This window comes from Podarcis muralis, chromosome 7, assembly GCF_964188315.1.
Source record: "Podarcis muralis chromosome 7, rPodMur119.hap1.1, whole genome shotgun sequence".
Taxonomy (NCBI): Eukaryota; Metazoa; Chordata; class Lepidosauria; order Squamata; family Lacertidae; genus Podarcis; species Podarcis muralis.
The window spans coordinates 504,596-518,028 of record NC_135661.1 but is presented as its reverse complement, the minus strand read 5'-3'; the positions used below and the strand labels follow the sequence as shown (position 1 = coordinate 518,028).

The 13,433-nt window shown below is 48.6% G+C and overlaps 1 protein-coding gene across 9 annotated transcripts in view; it reads right to left on the bottom strand.

Moving 5' to 3' along the window:
- Positions 1-45: 45 nt before the first annotated feature.
- The window catches only part of MFN2 (mitofusin 2), a 38,629-nt gene continuing 25,241 nt past the window's right edge, over positions 46-13,433 (bottom strand). For all 9 annotated transcript variants that reach the window (XM_077930963.1, XM_077930959.1, XM_077930964.1 and 6 more), the window contains 8 exons: positions 12,745-12,871; positions 11,441-11,545; positions 10,909-11,011; positions 9,735-9,955; positions 9,162-9,317; positions 7,393-7,589; positions 5,783-5,917; positions 46-2,768 (listed from right to left, as the gene is read on the bottom strand). In XM_077930963.1, coding sequence (XP_077787089.1) covers positions 2,699-2,768; positions 5,783-5,917; positions 7,393-7,589; positions 9,162-9,317; positions 9,735-9,955; positions 10,909-11,011; positions 11,441-11,545; positions 12,745-12,871 — 1,114 coding nt within the window. In that variant the 3' untranslated portion in view covers positions 46-2,698. The remainder of the gene's footprint in view (positions 2,769-5,782; positions 5,918-7,392; positions 7,590-9,161; positions 9,318-9,734; positions 9,956-10,908; positions 11,012-11,440; positions 11,546-12,744; positions 12,872-13,433) is intronic.

Here is a 13,433-nt window from a genome sequence, read left to right as displayed (position 1 = left end):
CTCCAACTCTACAATGCTAAAACAAAAAAGGCTGAAGCTTCAGACTGATTTTTTCCCTTCTTTTAATAGTTTGGTTTCGGGTATTAACAGCACTGATACAGCAAGAAAGGTAATTCATGCCCCCCCCCCACAAATATTACCATTGTAAATAACAGCAGATAGAAGAGACACACCGCAGGGAGGATTTTTGGAGAACCCCAAATTCATCCAAAGACAGAAAAGGATATATATATTTATATGGAGTAATCAAAATTAGCAGCAATAGAACAATAAAAAATAAAGTGCATTTGGCTAAACATGTTGCTGTAATATTGGTTGTGGCAGATTGGCTACCAAAGTTCAGAAATGGCACCCCTCATGTGTCATTATCAAGGTGGTTGACAGCGGATCTTGTCTTAAAGGAGCATCAATTATCTTAGCGAATGGGCTAAGCTGAGGATCTAGGGTTGTATCCAATGCTAACCCTACTTAAGAGTAGACCCATTGAAGTTCATGAGCACGACTAGCTTAGCCCATTCAGATTCCCTCCATCAATCCAAACTGGGGTGTGTTTTTTTAAAAAAGGGGGAGGGGTGGGATGTCAATGGAACTAATTACATGAAGTGTATAAAGGGATAAAAATCTCCACTGCGGTCAGGTCGCCTATCCACACTGTTCCAGAAGACTCCCAAAGAGGCCTGTAGTAGACAAGGGATTTATTTCATCCAGGTAGGGGGGGGGGCGGATTTCTCATCCTGCAATTCATAGCGCGGCTACGTGCATAACCTCTTCGGCCTGGGAGGTGCACCCTCTAAGGAATCTTGTCAGTGCTTGTGGTGCTCCATGGGGACTAGTGGCATGAGAGGCAGACAAACAAATTCCCTCAAATGGAAGGTGGGGGGGGGGGAAAGAGTCATAATTCAAAAGAATTAAGAGGCACAGGGGATAATGATGTTCATCTGTCCTGTTCAATATGTGTGAACCTCCTTGTTATAAAGCAGGAGTAATAATAATAATAATAATAATAATAATAATAATAATAATAATAATAATAAAGTTATTATTATTATATATTTGTACCATACCCAACTGACTGGGCAGGCAACGTGGTGCCCTTGGGAACTTCTAGCACAGCCTGGTGCCCTTGAGGACTCCAACTCCCATCAGCCCTAGCCAGAATGACCAATGGGTATGGATGATGGGGAGTGTAGTCCACATGTGGAAGGTACCACGTTTATCTTTAGAACAGGGGTGGGTACCCAAATGTTGAACAGGTCACACCATACATACTTGGGAACATCAAAGCAAGAGTCAGGATCTATCTAAGCTACCTCTTTGCCCAATAACATTGCCCCGTGTCGCTTCAATCCTAGGCCGGGGCATTTCTGCCAAGTTTGGAAGTTAGGTAAAATAGCTCAGGGTGCCTTCCTGCCCTGGGCAAGCCCAACGGACAGACCCCACCCTTCTCCTAAAGGGGCTCCGAGAGGCGGGCAGGCTGCCCTCACCTGCAAATCACCTGGCACCAGGTGACTCAAGAGCTCAGGAAATCGGTGCCGGCAGGTCTCCATGCGTGGCAGAGGGTAAGAGACGTGGTTTCTCCAAAACGACCTGGCGGGCCAAATTCAGTAGGGGCCAGAGGTCCCTTTGCCACTGTCTCAAGAGAATCAAATAAACTCGTGCAGGGGAGGGCATGGCTTGGGCAAACAGTTGCCTCTCGGACACCGTGGGTTTGACCCAGCTCCCTCCGAGAGCCCAGCTTGGCATAAAGCCACCCCAGCGAGACAGATTGCTAGCCCTGCACAGAGTAAACCCATTGAAGTTAACCCTCTCGACTAGCTTAGGCACATCCATTTAAATGGGCCACTTCAGAGCAGTACACATTCATGCCACTGTCGTGCCTCTTTAAGCAATCATGGCTTTCCCCCAGAGAATCCTGGGAACTGTAGTTCATTCAGGGTGTTGAGAGTTGTTAGGAGACCTCTATTCTGCTGCCAGAGTGGTTTAACAGTCAATCCCTCTTTCCTCAGGGAACTGTAGCTCTGAGAGGGGAATGGGGGTCTCTTCACAACTCTCAGCACCCTCTACAGGTCCCAGGATTCTCTGGAGGAAGCTAGGACTGTAAATGTGGCATTGCAGTGCTTTAAATGTGGCCTTTGCGGGATACAATGCTCTGGCTGGACTGCACCTCGAAGAATGCAATATTATTATTATTTTAAGGAATAGATGGGCATTAATTCATCGAGACCTGGAATTGGAGAGAGGAGTGGGAAGTGAGGAATTTTGGGGCTGATTTTCATCTAAACTTGCTGGGGAAAGGGGATCCAAACAGGATCTGCCCAAGTTGATCTTGACATTTCATTGTTGTTAAAAGACAAAGAAGAGGGGAATGCAGCCCAGATTTATCATTCCTCCTTGTAAGTGTATAAACACAGGCATTTTCTCTCCTGCTAATTATTAGCTTATTAACACTATTGGAAGAAGGAGTGGGGAAGGAGGACTCTAAAATAAAGTGTATGCCAAACAGGGCGGGGGTAGAAATGGATAAACCATGCAGAGGCCGCGTGATTCTCTCGGTCTCGTGGCGGAAAAGGAGAGACGGGGCAGCGATTGTCTCCTCTGTGGCTCTGTGGGGGGATCCCCACTGCCTGGAACAGGTTATGCAAGCGGGTACTCAAGTGGCGAGCAGAAATATATGCCCTCCTCCTCCGCCTTTCCTCGCTTATCTGCTCTGCTGCAAGTACTGGTGTGTGAACATGTTCAGCTCGCTGTCCAACCAACCGGCTTTATTCCTGCAGAGGGAAAATACGTCTATTACGGGATGTCGTATCCAGGATGTAGGTAAAACGATGAACGCACATTGCTTTAGAAAGCAATTTTGGACCGCCACCCCCCCACCCCGAAGAAAGGGGAGCATGCGGCGGCTAACTATTTTAGTTCTGAGAACTTTAGCCTGCCAGACTCAGCAGGCGTTGCAACAGAGAAGCTAACGGGCCTGCCCCCAATACTTGTGGTCACATTCTGCTTTGTTGTTGCTTTTAAGGTTTTTACTCAAGCTTTTCTTGTGTTACAAAACAAACAAACAAGGAAAAGTACATGTAGCGTCTCCACCATCAATTCGTAGTGTCTTTTTCACAGCTTGTTTACATTCATTATGAGACATTATTGTTGTAGACATTGTGCAGTTAGGGGAAGAGAAAGGGAGGGAGACGGAGGTACTTTAAATGTAAAGGTAAAGGGACCCCTGACCATTAGGTCCAGTCGTGACCGACTCTGGGGTTGCGGCACTCATCTCGCTTTACTGGCCGAGGGAGCCGGCGTACAGCTTCCGGGTCATGCGGCCAGCATGACTAAGCCGCTTCTGGCAAACCAGAGCAGCGCACGGAAACACCATTTACCTTCCCACCGGAGCGGTACCTATTTCTCTACTTGCACTTTGACGTGCTTTCAAACTGCTAGGTTGGCAGGAGCAGGGACCGAGCAACGGGAGCTCACTCCATTGCGGGGATTCGAACCGCCTTCTAATTGGCAAGTCCTAGGCTCTGTGGTATAACCCACAGCACCACCCGCGTCCCATTTTCTTGTGTTACAAAAACAAACAAACAAGGAAAAGTACCGTATTTTTCGCTCTATAACACGCACCTGACCATAACATGCACATCGTTTTTAGAGGAGGAAAACAAGGAAAAAAATTCTGAATGAAACAGTGGATGTATCATTTTTGTGCTTCATGCTGTGGCCACAGACATGTGATCTGATGGTGAATTTGGGGTAGCTCAATGCAAAGATCCTGAGGATCCATGTGGATCCATGCTTTTTAACCACATTTTTGCACCATTGCAGCCCCAGGCAACAGTGGGTGTGTGATTTTTGGGGGGCAGGCTGCTATGTGATCTGATGGTGAATTTGGGGTGGCCCAATGCAAAGATCCTGAGGATCCATGTGGATCCATGCTTTTTAACCACGTTTTTGCACCATTGCAGCCCCAGGCAACAGTGGGTGTGTGATTTTTGGGGGGCAGGCTGCTATGTGATCTGATGGTGAATTTGGGGTGGCCCAATGCAAAGATCCTGAGGATCCATGTGGATCCATGCTTTTTAACCACATTTTTGCACCATTGCAGCCCCAGGCAACAGTGGGTGTGTGATTTTTGGGGGGCAGGCTGCTATGTGATCTGATGGTGAATTTGGGGTGGCCCAATGCAAAGATCCTGAGGATCCATGTGGATCCATGCTTTTTAACCACGTTTTTGCACCATTGCAGCCCCAGGCAACAGTGGGTGTGTGATTTTAGGGGGGCAGGCTGCTATGTGATCTGATGGTGAATTTGGGGTGGCCCAATGCAAAGATCCTGAGGATCCATGTGGATCCATGCTTTGTAACTACATTTTAAGTGGGGAGTGAAGGAAAAACACAGAAGGGACAAGAGAGCGGTGTGCAGAGAAGCAGCTGGCTAAGAAAGCAGGAGAGGGATTTTACGGGAGGGAAGAAAGAAAGGCAAAAGTTTCCACAAACCGAAGCCAGCTTTCTCTCTCCTCCTGCATGTTTTCTGGCTGCCTGCGAGGAGCACGGAGAGGAATTAGAAGGAAAGACCTCTGCTTTCCCCTCTGCTTGCCTGGAGGGGAGGGGATTTGCCTGCTCTTTGTTCCGTTTGAGCAAACACAGCAACGAAACAGAGGAGGGTGGGCAGTAAGACCCTGAGGCAGAATGCAGGAAAGCAACCACTTCCTCTTTTCAGGTTTCCCTCTCGGACACAACGCACGATTGATTTTTGCTGATTTTTGTTCCTGCGCTCCCCTAATCGGCTCCAGGGACCCCCCACATTCGCTCCATAACACGCACAGACATTTTCCCTTCCTTTTTAGGAGAAAAAATCTGCGTGTAATAGAGAGAAAAATACGGTACATATAGCGTCTCCACCATCAATTTGTAGAGTCTTTTTCACAGCTCGTTTACATTCGTTATGAGACATTATTGTCGGAGACATTGTGCGGTTAGGGGAAAAGAGGGAGGAGAGAGGGAGGGAGATGGGGAGTGCTTTAATTGTTTTTAATTCTGACTTTTAAATCATCATAACCTGCCCTGGGAACTGCTGTTGAAGGGCAGGTAACACAATCCATCCATCCTCTCTGGATGGAGAGCCAGTGTGGTGGAGTGGTTAAGAGCGGTAAACTCATAATCTGGGGAACCGGGTTCGATTCCCTGCTCCTCCACCTGCAGCTGCTGGGTGACCTTGGGCTAGTCACACTTCTTAGTATTCTCTCAGCCTCACTCACCTCACAGAGTGTTTGTTGTAGGGGAGGAAGGGAAAGGAGAATGTTAACCGCTTTGAGACTCCTTTGGGTAGTGATAAAGCGGGATATCAAATCCAAACTCTTCTTCTTCTTCTCTCTCTTGCTCAAGTCCTGCTTATGGGCTTCCCATGGTGGCATCTCGTTGGCACCCATGAGGACAGGATGCAAGACTAGATGGGCCCCCTTTGGCCTGATCTAGCAGGGATTTTCCTAGGTCCTTATGGAACCTCCAGATGCAGTGGCAGTCTATCTAGTGTCCTGGGTTCTTTGGGAGATTTGGTCCCTGGGAGGACTGGAAGTTGCTGGACTAGATGGGCCTTTGGCCAGCAGGTTCCTCTTAAGTTCCCATGGTACCAGCATCACACAGCTTCCGCAAACGAAGCCCTTCTGAGCATTCCACCCTCCCAAGTTCTGCACTCGCCACCCTGGAAGCGACTCATTGTATTTCACTTTTATCAGAGCAGCTGGTGAAGGTGGAAACTGGGAGACAGCCCTGCTTCCCATTTTCCATACCTGAGCAGCTTGGCTTTGCTCTGAAGGGAGTCCAAGATCTCAATCTTTTGATTCAGGGCCGTGATCTCCTTCTCGAGATCTTCTCTCGTCACGTCGACCTGCTGGCAGAGCTGGGCGAAGGTCCCGGCAAGCTCCCTTTTCCAAAAAAGAGGGGGGAAATAGAGAAGAGGAAGAAGTCAATCAGAGGGAAAGGAATAAAATGGCAAGGTAGAGAATGAACACAGCAAGATGCTTGATTTGCACCAAGTGTAGATCATTGGTCCATTTAGCTCAGGGTTGCCTGCACTGACCTCCAGGGCTGCAGATGGGCTTTTTCCAGACCTACCTGGCAATGCTGGGAACTGAACTCAGGAACTTCTGCAAGCAGAGCAGACGCTGAGCTCAAATTCCTGTAATGGCTACAAACCAGCTGGAATTTTTGTGAACATTCCATGACACCCAGGGCAGGAATTGGAAGTCAGAAAGGCTACAGGATTCTTTGGTCCAATAAGGCAGCAGCGTTTTACGTGGGTCGAACCATTCAGCCCTAATTTAAAAGCTACGTTAAATTGCTGCAGTGTTTATACGACGCTTAGAATGTTTGTGAACATGCCATGACACCCAGGGCAGGCCTTGAGATAAGAATGTCTATGCAGGGTTATATAGCCCATATAATAAAGAAATATTATAGCATGCTGAATTCGCAAGCAGGATTCAAACTATGAGCAACAAAAGGAATTAGAGATTACTGTATTATTGTTTTGATATAAGAGAGGGAAGATAGGGTGCAGCAAGGGGGAGAAAAAAACACCATGGAAAATGGGATAGGAAGTCGCTAAAACAAAAGAAAAATCTTGGTACCTTGGTTCTCAAACACCTTGGTACGCAAACACCTTGGAGCCCAAACACTGCAAACCCGGAAGTGTGTGTTCTGGTTTGCGAACATTTTTCAGAAGCTGAACGTGCTCTGCTTTGAGTGTTTTGCTTCCAATTTGAGTGCCACACTTCTGTTTTTAGTGTTATGCTGAGGTCTGCCTGTTTTTACTACTTATTTTGCTTTTGCAGCTCTTTTTGTTTTGTTTTTGTGACTGTGTGGAACCCAGTACATCTACTGATCAATTGAGTGATTGCGTGACTACAGTACATTGATTATTGCTTTCATTTTATGGATCCGTGGTCTTGTTAGATAGTAAAATTCATGTTACCAGTAAATTGCTGTTTTATGGGTTGTTTTTAAAAGTCTGGAACAGATTAATTCATTTTGCATTACTTTCTATGCAAAAGAGCACCTTGGTTTTGGAACAGACTTCCGGAATGGATTAAGCTTGTGAACCAAGTTACCACTATATTATGTATTGGAACGTTCATGTGAAGTTTTTGGGAATTTATCTAAAAATAAATAAATATAAGTTATGTTCAATTGCTCCAGAGGTTATACAATGGTTTGAATGTTTGTGAACATGCCACGACACGCAGGGCAGGAATCTGAGCACGCTGAGCTCTCTCTTCAAGGAGTCATTTGTGTGTTTGTAAGAACAGGAGCTCCTGAGAGCCACATCAAGGCTCAGAAGGCCACAATTGCGGATAATCTTTTCCCGTCCCCCGGAACGCGAGCGAAGCGAAAGACTCACTGCTGAACTTGATGGCTGCAGTTTGAACCTGTGTAGCTCACAATGAGCTGGAGTTTCTCGCCGGCGTAGTCCACAAACTGTCGCTTGAAAGCTCTCTCCTTCGCTCTCGTGGTCCAGGTGAGACGCTCGTAGACGTACAGCAGTCCATAGAGGCCAAAAGAAAGGGCAATCAGTCTCCAGCCCACAGCCTTCCAGACCTGCGGGCAGGAGGAAACGTAATGATCATTTTTCTTTTAAAAAAAAAAACAACCCAACAGCTGACGAATCAAATCAAATCTTTATTGTTACGGTCAACGGCCAGCATTAAAGGGGCAAAACTGAACAAAAGTAGCACAGAGTAAAATAAAATGGGCACCAACTTATTGGAAGTCGTCGCCATGTTATGATCTCCGAAGAGTAAAATTACCGTATTTTTTGTTCTGTAAGATGCACTTTTCCTTCCTAAAAAGTAAGGGGAAATGTGTGTGCGTCTTATGCAGCGAATGCAGGCGGGAGGCTCTGTCAGTGTTCCCTTTAAAGAGCCGTGTGGAGCGTGCGTGCGGCTCTTGGGGGCTTTTCCCGGGCTGCCCTTCTCCCTCCTCGGGAAAAGCCCCTAAAAGCCGCACACATGTTCCACACAGCTCTTTAAAGGGAGTGCGGCTCTTGGGGGAGCCTTAGCCGTGCGCAGCCTCTCCCGGACAGGGGATGAAGGCTCCCCTTGCCCGGGAGAGGCTGCGCGCGGCTAAAGAAGAAGAAGCCAGGACAGTGAGCGGGTTCCCACTGGCTGTTCTAGCTTCTGGCTTAGCCATGGGATGAAGTCTCCGCAGGGGAGCGGGGAGCCTTCGCGCAGCTATCCCTGGCTTTTGCGGGACGTGGGGGAAGAAAAAGAAGAAGCGGCGTTTGGAATTTATATCCCGCTTTATCACTACCCAAAGGAGTCTCAAAGCGGCTAACATTCTCCTTTCCCTTCCTCCCCCACAACAAACACTCTGTGAGGTGAGTGGGGCTGAGAGACTTCAGAGAAGTGTGACTGGCCCAAGGTCACCCAGCAGCTGTATGTGGAGGAGCTGGGACGTGAACCCAGTTCACCGGATTATGAGTCCATCGCTCTTAACCACTACACCACACTGGCTCTCGCGTGGCTCTATCCCTTCCCCCACCTCCCAGAAAAGCCCCCAAGAGCCGCGCTTCCTTTAAAGAGCACATGGCTCTTGCGGGAGGAAAGCCAGTAGGTTTGCTTTCGCTGAAGCCAGGAGGGCAAGAGGGATTGGTGCGCACCGATCCTGCTTGCTCTCCTGGCTTCAGGGGTAGCCCCGCAAAGCCTCCTGAGCGAAGATGGAGGAGCGCTCCCTCTTAGCTCAGGATGTTTGGTGTTCCTTTCTTATTTCTTGTTTTCCTCCCCTAAAAACTAGGTGTGTCCAATCGTCCGGTGCGTCTAATCGAGTGAAAAATACGGTACTCCTCGGAGTAAAAAGGTGGACTTTTAAATGTGAAAAGAGCCCGTTTTCTTATATATAAGGAACACTTGAATTACAGCTACGTTGCAAGGGAGAGGTGTTTGGAAGCATCAATGGTGTAGGGGGGGGGGGGAATCGTCCAACTCAGTATTGTCTACACGGACTGGCAGCAGCTCTCCAGGGTTACGGACAGGTGTCTGTGCCAGACCTAGCTGGAGATGCCAAGGACTGCACTTTCTGCATGCAGGGCCGATGCTCTGTCACTGAGCTACAGGAGGGCCGGGCGAGGGAATCAAAACACCCTCAGATATCGAGGTTCTCCCTCAAACGTACCACTCCTCCAACCACGAGAATGCCCATAGAGGTTCTGGAGGTGAGAGAGGCCAGCCCAGTGACCATCGAGACCATCAGCTCTTCCTGAGTCAAGGATCCCTGAGGTAAGGGAGGCAGGCTTGGGTTGGCTGGAGTCAAAGGCAGAGGACGCTGAACCTAAGTTGAAAAGGGAAAAAAAAAAGAGGTCTCTTAAGATGATAATTGTTTTGTTCTGAAAGATACTTGCTAGTTTTTTAGGTGCAGGATACTCCTGTATTAAACTGTGTCTTCTAAAGTTATCATTAACATTTCTTCAAAAATGTAAAGCTAAATTTATCATGAAATGATTTGACCCTTTTAATATTTAATGCTGTACTGTTTTTAACATTTGATTGGGAGCCGCCCAGAGTGGCTGGGGAGACTCAGCCAGATGGGCGGGGTATAAATATATTATTATTATTATTATTATTATTATTATTATTATTATTATTATTATTATTATTATTATTATTATTTTAATTTATTCAGAAGCACCTGATCGGCCGCTGCTGGGTGAAGCAGGGTGCTGGAGGGTAGCCAAAAGGCTCTTCTCACCTGGTCATTGTAGCCCATCAAGGCCCGCCGGGTGTTCTTGGGTCCCAGGAACCTGTTCACGAGCATCGTCCAGCCGAGAGAGAAGTGGAACTGGATATCCTCCTGGAAGTCGGCGCAGAGCTTGTCGCAGTTGAGGTCGTAGCTCATCGCGAAGCACTGCCGGGGAATGAGCTTGTCTATCTGGCCTCTCAGGGAGGCTGGCAGGAGGGGCTTTAAGCCATCTTCACGGGGGAGGAAAGAGGTAACAGACCCTGCTATTAGAACAAGCCCCAATTCACGGACCAATGTATCAAAATGCACTGGGGATTAGGAACCCCTTTGGTAGGCTGGTTTCTGCCAGCCCCTTCCAGCCTGACCGATGGTCCCTGTCTCTGCACTGAAGGCAGCTAGGGGCAGTGAGGGCAAGTGACGGCCTAGTTCAGGGATGGGGAACCTGCGGCCCTCCAGGTGTTGCTGGACTCCCAACTCCTATCTGCCCCTGCCGGCATGGCCCTTGGTCCGTGGCCCTGCATTAAAAACGACGCTGGGGCAGTAAAGGCAAGTGATGATCTAGGCAAGTGAAGGCGCCCTCTGGATATTGCTGGACTCCAACTCCCATCAGCCTCAGCCACTACAGCCAACGGCCTGGGGTGACAGAAGCTGTGGTCCAGTTGCAGGTTCCCTAGCTCTGCTTTACAAGCGAGAAAACAGAAAAGGGAGTGTCTCTGAAGCAGTCAAGATCTCCAAACATCTGGCTCATTAGGTCCAGTCGTGGCCGACTCTGGGATTGCGGCGCTCATCTCGCTTTATTGGCCGAGGGAGCCGACATACAGCTTCCGGGTCATGTGGCCAGCATGACTAAGCTGCTTCTGGCGAACCAGAGCAGCGCACGGAAACGCCGTTTACCTTCCCACCCGAGTGGTACCTATTTATCTACTTGAACTTTGACGTGCTTTTGAACTGCTAGATTGGCAGGAGCAGGGACTGAGCAACAGGAGCTCACCCCGTTGCGGGGATTCGAACTGCCGACCTTCTGATCGGCAAGTCCTAGGCTCTGTGGTTTAACCCACAGCGCCACAAGTGAGAAAACAGAAAAGGGGGTGTCTCTGAAGCAGCCTAGATCTCCAGACATCTGGCTCAGATACAGGTACTTAATTCCCAAGCAGAACAGGAGAGCTGCTCCCTTTTCACTAACCGATCATCTCCTGTTGCATCGTCTGAAGGGACGTCGTGATGGAGCTGGAGCAGCGGTCAGACATATTCCGGCCGAGACCCTCCTCAATGTGCCGGTGGAGTTCCTGTGGGGGGGGCAGGGGGAAGAGAGGTAGAGCTCAAAGCTGTTTTTTGCATGGCCCTTCTTACATGAAGTACCCCCCCCCCCAGTTAATTTTTTTGCATTGATATCCCACCTTTTCCCTCTAAGTAGCTCACATTGGAGCACATCGCTCTTCCTCACTTACGACGACCCTGAAAGGTAGGTCTCCCAGGGAGATTCATGGCCGATTGGGGAAACGAACCCTGGTCTCCCAGGTCCTAGTCCTGGGAACTGTAGTCCACCCCCTAGCAGAGCTACAACTCCCAAACTACAGTTCCCAGGATTCTTTTGGGGGGGGGGTATCTACCATTGAGCTACAAGCCACCCCAGTAACAACAAACCTTCTGAGCTACTCCTCGTGCACTTATAAGCAACAGGTAAAAACAACAATATAATAATTGCAGCAACTCACGTTTTTATAAACTTTAATAACTACGGGAGATGGGTGAAAATCTAGCTGGAAGTCGTCCACCAACACAGAAAGGCGTCTGATCTCTTCCGCCATTGCGTTGGAGACCTGGAAGGTGCAACTGCGTTATGGTAGGTAACTAAGGCAAAGCGCAGAGGATGAGGGCCTCCCTCTGTGCCTGGAGCGCGCGCACGTGTGTGTGTGTGTACCAAACCTCTGCCCTCCACTGAAGGAAAAGCAGGATGGGTGCAAATCGAAGGAAGTGTGGTTTTGCACGAAGGAATCACTCTAATAACAAACGAAGGTTGGGGAGTTGGGCAACAGAAAACGGGAGTCAAAATCAGGACTACTTGGAAAACAGGAGAGAGGAATCAGCCCTGCTGGGGAAACCCCCAAAGTATTTGTTGGGAAACTGTGTACATGCAGCTACTCACACAGAGTCAATTAAGGTTTGGCAGCCAACCAGAAGGCAATGTGAAGGAGTAAGTCTGCCTGGTGATAACGAAGGCATGGAGACAGCTCCCTGATTAGTCAAGCTCTCTCAAGGGAGTGATAATTAATGGCCTACTACCATAACTGGAATGTGTTCAGAAGTTCAGTGGTTCAGAGTTCTGTGTGTCAGTGTAGGAGTTGTGAGTCGTGGCAGAGAGAGCTAGCAAAAGATCCGTGTTCTGTTCCTGTAAGTAGTCCACTGTATATAATAAACACCTAACTACAAGTTCCTGGTTCCTGCTTCATCTATCCTGTCTGCAGCCAAGTTGCCAATTGCTTCCATGCGTGTACTCTGCTAGCTCTGGCTAAGGTCCTGCAACTAGTCAGAAAGTTGCGAAACACCAAATAGGTTTTACCAATAGTCTTCCAAATGCCCAATGAAGACTCAACATTCTTAGCGGCCACAGGATATTGAAACCTGGGAAACTGGATTGCTTTGCATGGATCCTGACCTGGACCACTCCAATAAGAGGAGGATTTTGCCAAGTTTTCCTGCATCACAGGGCGTTGGACTAGATGACCCTATGCATCCCTTGAAGCTCTGGTATTTTATGTTCTGCCTATGCAGGTCTATAACCTCCATTCTCAAAAAATTAAATCTACAAAGAAGCGTATCTGGAACATGATCAGAGCAGCCTCTGGAGATTTTGAACTGCAACTCCCTGGGAGCACAGCCCTGTTTGCCATAATTCAGAGGAGAGGGGATTCTGAAGAGGCAGGGTGCCACAACCGAAAAGGCCCTGGCCACTGATTCTGCTGAGCGGCACCCTGGGCCTTTGCCCGAAGCCCAGCCCAGACAGCAGCGATGCTCTCACCTGCCGCTCCACCTCTTCTGTGATCTGCTTGATCTTCAGCTTGTAGTTTTGAGTGAGCAGGTCCAGTTGCTTGTCGATGAAGCCCAGGCGCTCCTGGCGGTCCTCTCGCATCTCTAGGCAGTAAATCCTGGGAGATGGAACAAGGCGTGTGTTGGGTGGTGGGAAAGAAGAGAAACAAATAATGCATTTTCTTGCACTAAAGGGAAAGTCAGGAGATCGGCTGGCGGTTTCCGGGAGACTTCCTTTCCTAGCAGGAAAGAGAAGGAGGGCTGGCTAGCCCAGATGAGGAAGAGGAAATACGAGCACCTAATACTGAACAGGTGATATCTCTGCAGAGACATCACCTTGCCAACAAAGGTCCGTATAGTTAAAGCTATAGTTTTCCCAGTAGTGATGCATGGAAGTGAGAACTGGACCAGAAAGAAGGCTGATCGCCGAAGAATGGATGCTTTTGAATTATGGTGCTGGAGGAGACTCTTGAGAGTCCCATGGACTGCAAGAAGATCAAACCTCTCCATTCTGAAGGAAATCAGCCCTGAGTGCTCCCTGGAAGGACAGATCCTGAAGCTGAGGCTCCAAGACTTTGGCCACCTCATGAGAAGAGAAGACCCCCTGGAAAAGACCCTGATGTTGGGAAAGATGGAGGGCATAAGGAGAAGGGGACAAGATGGTTGGACAGTGTTCTTGAA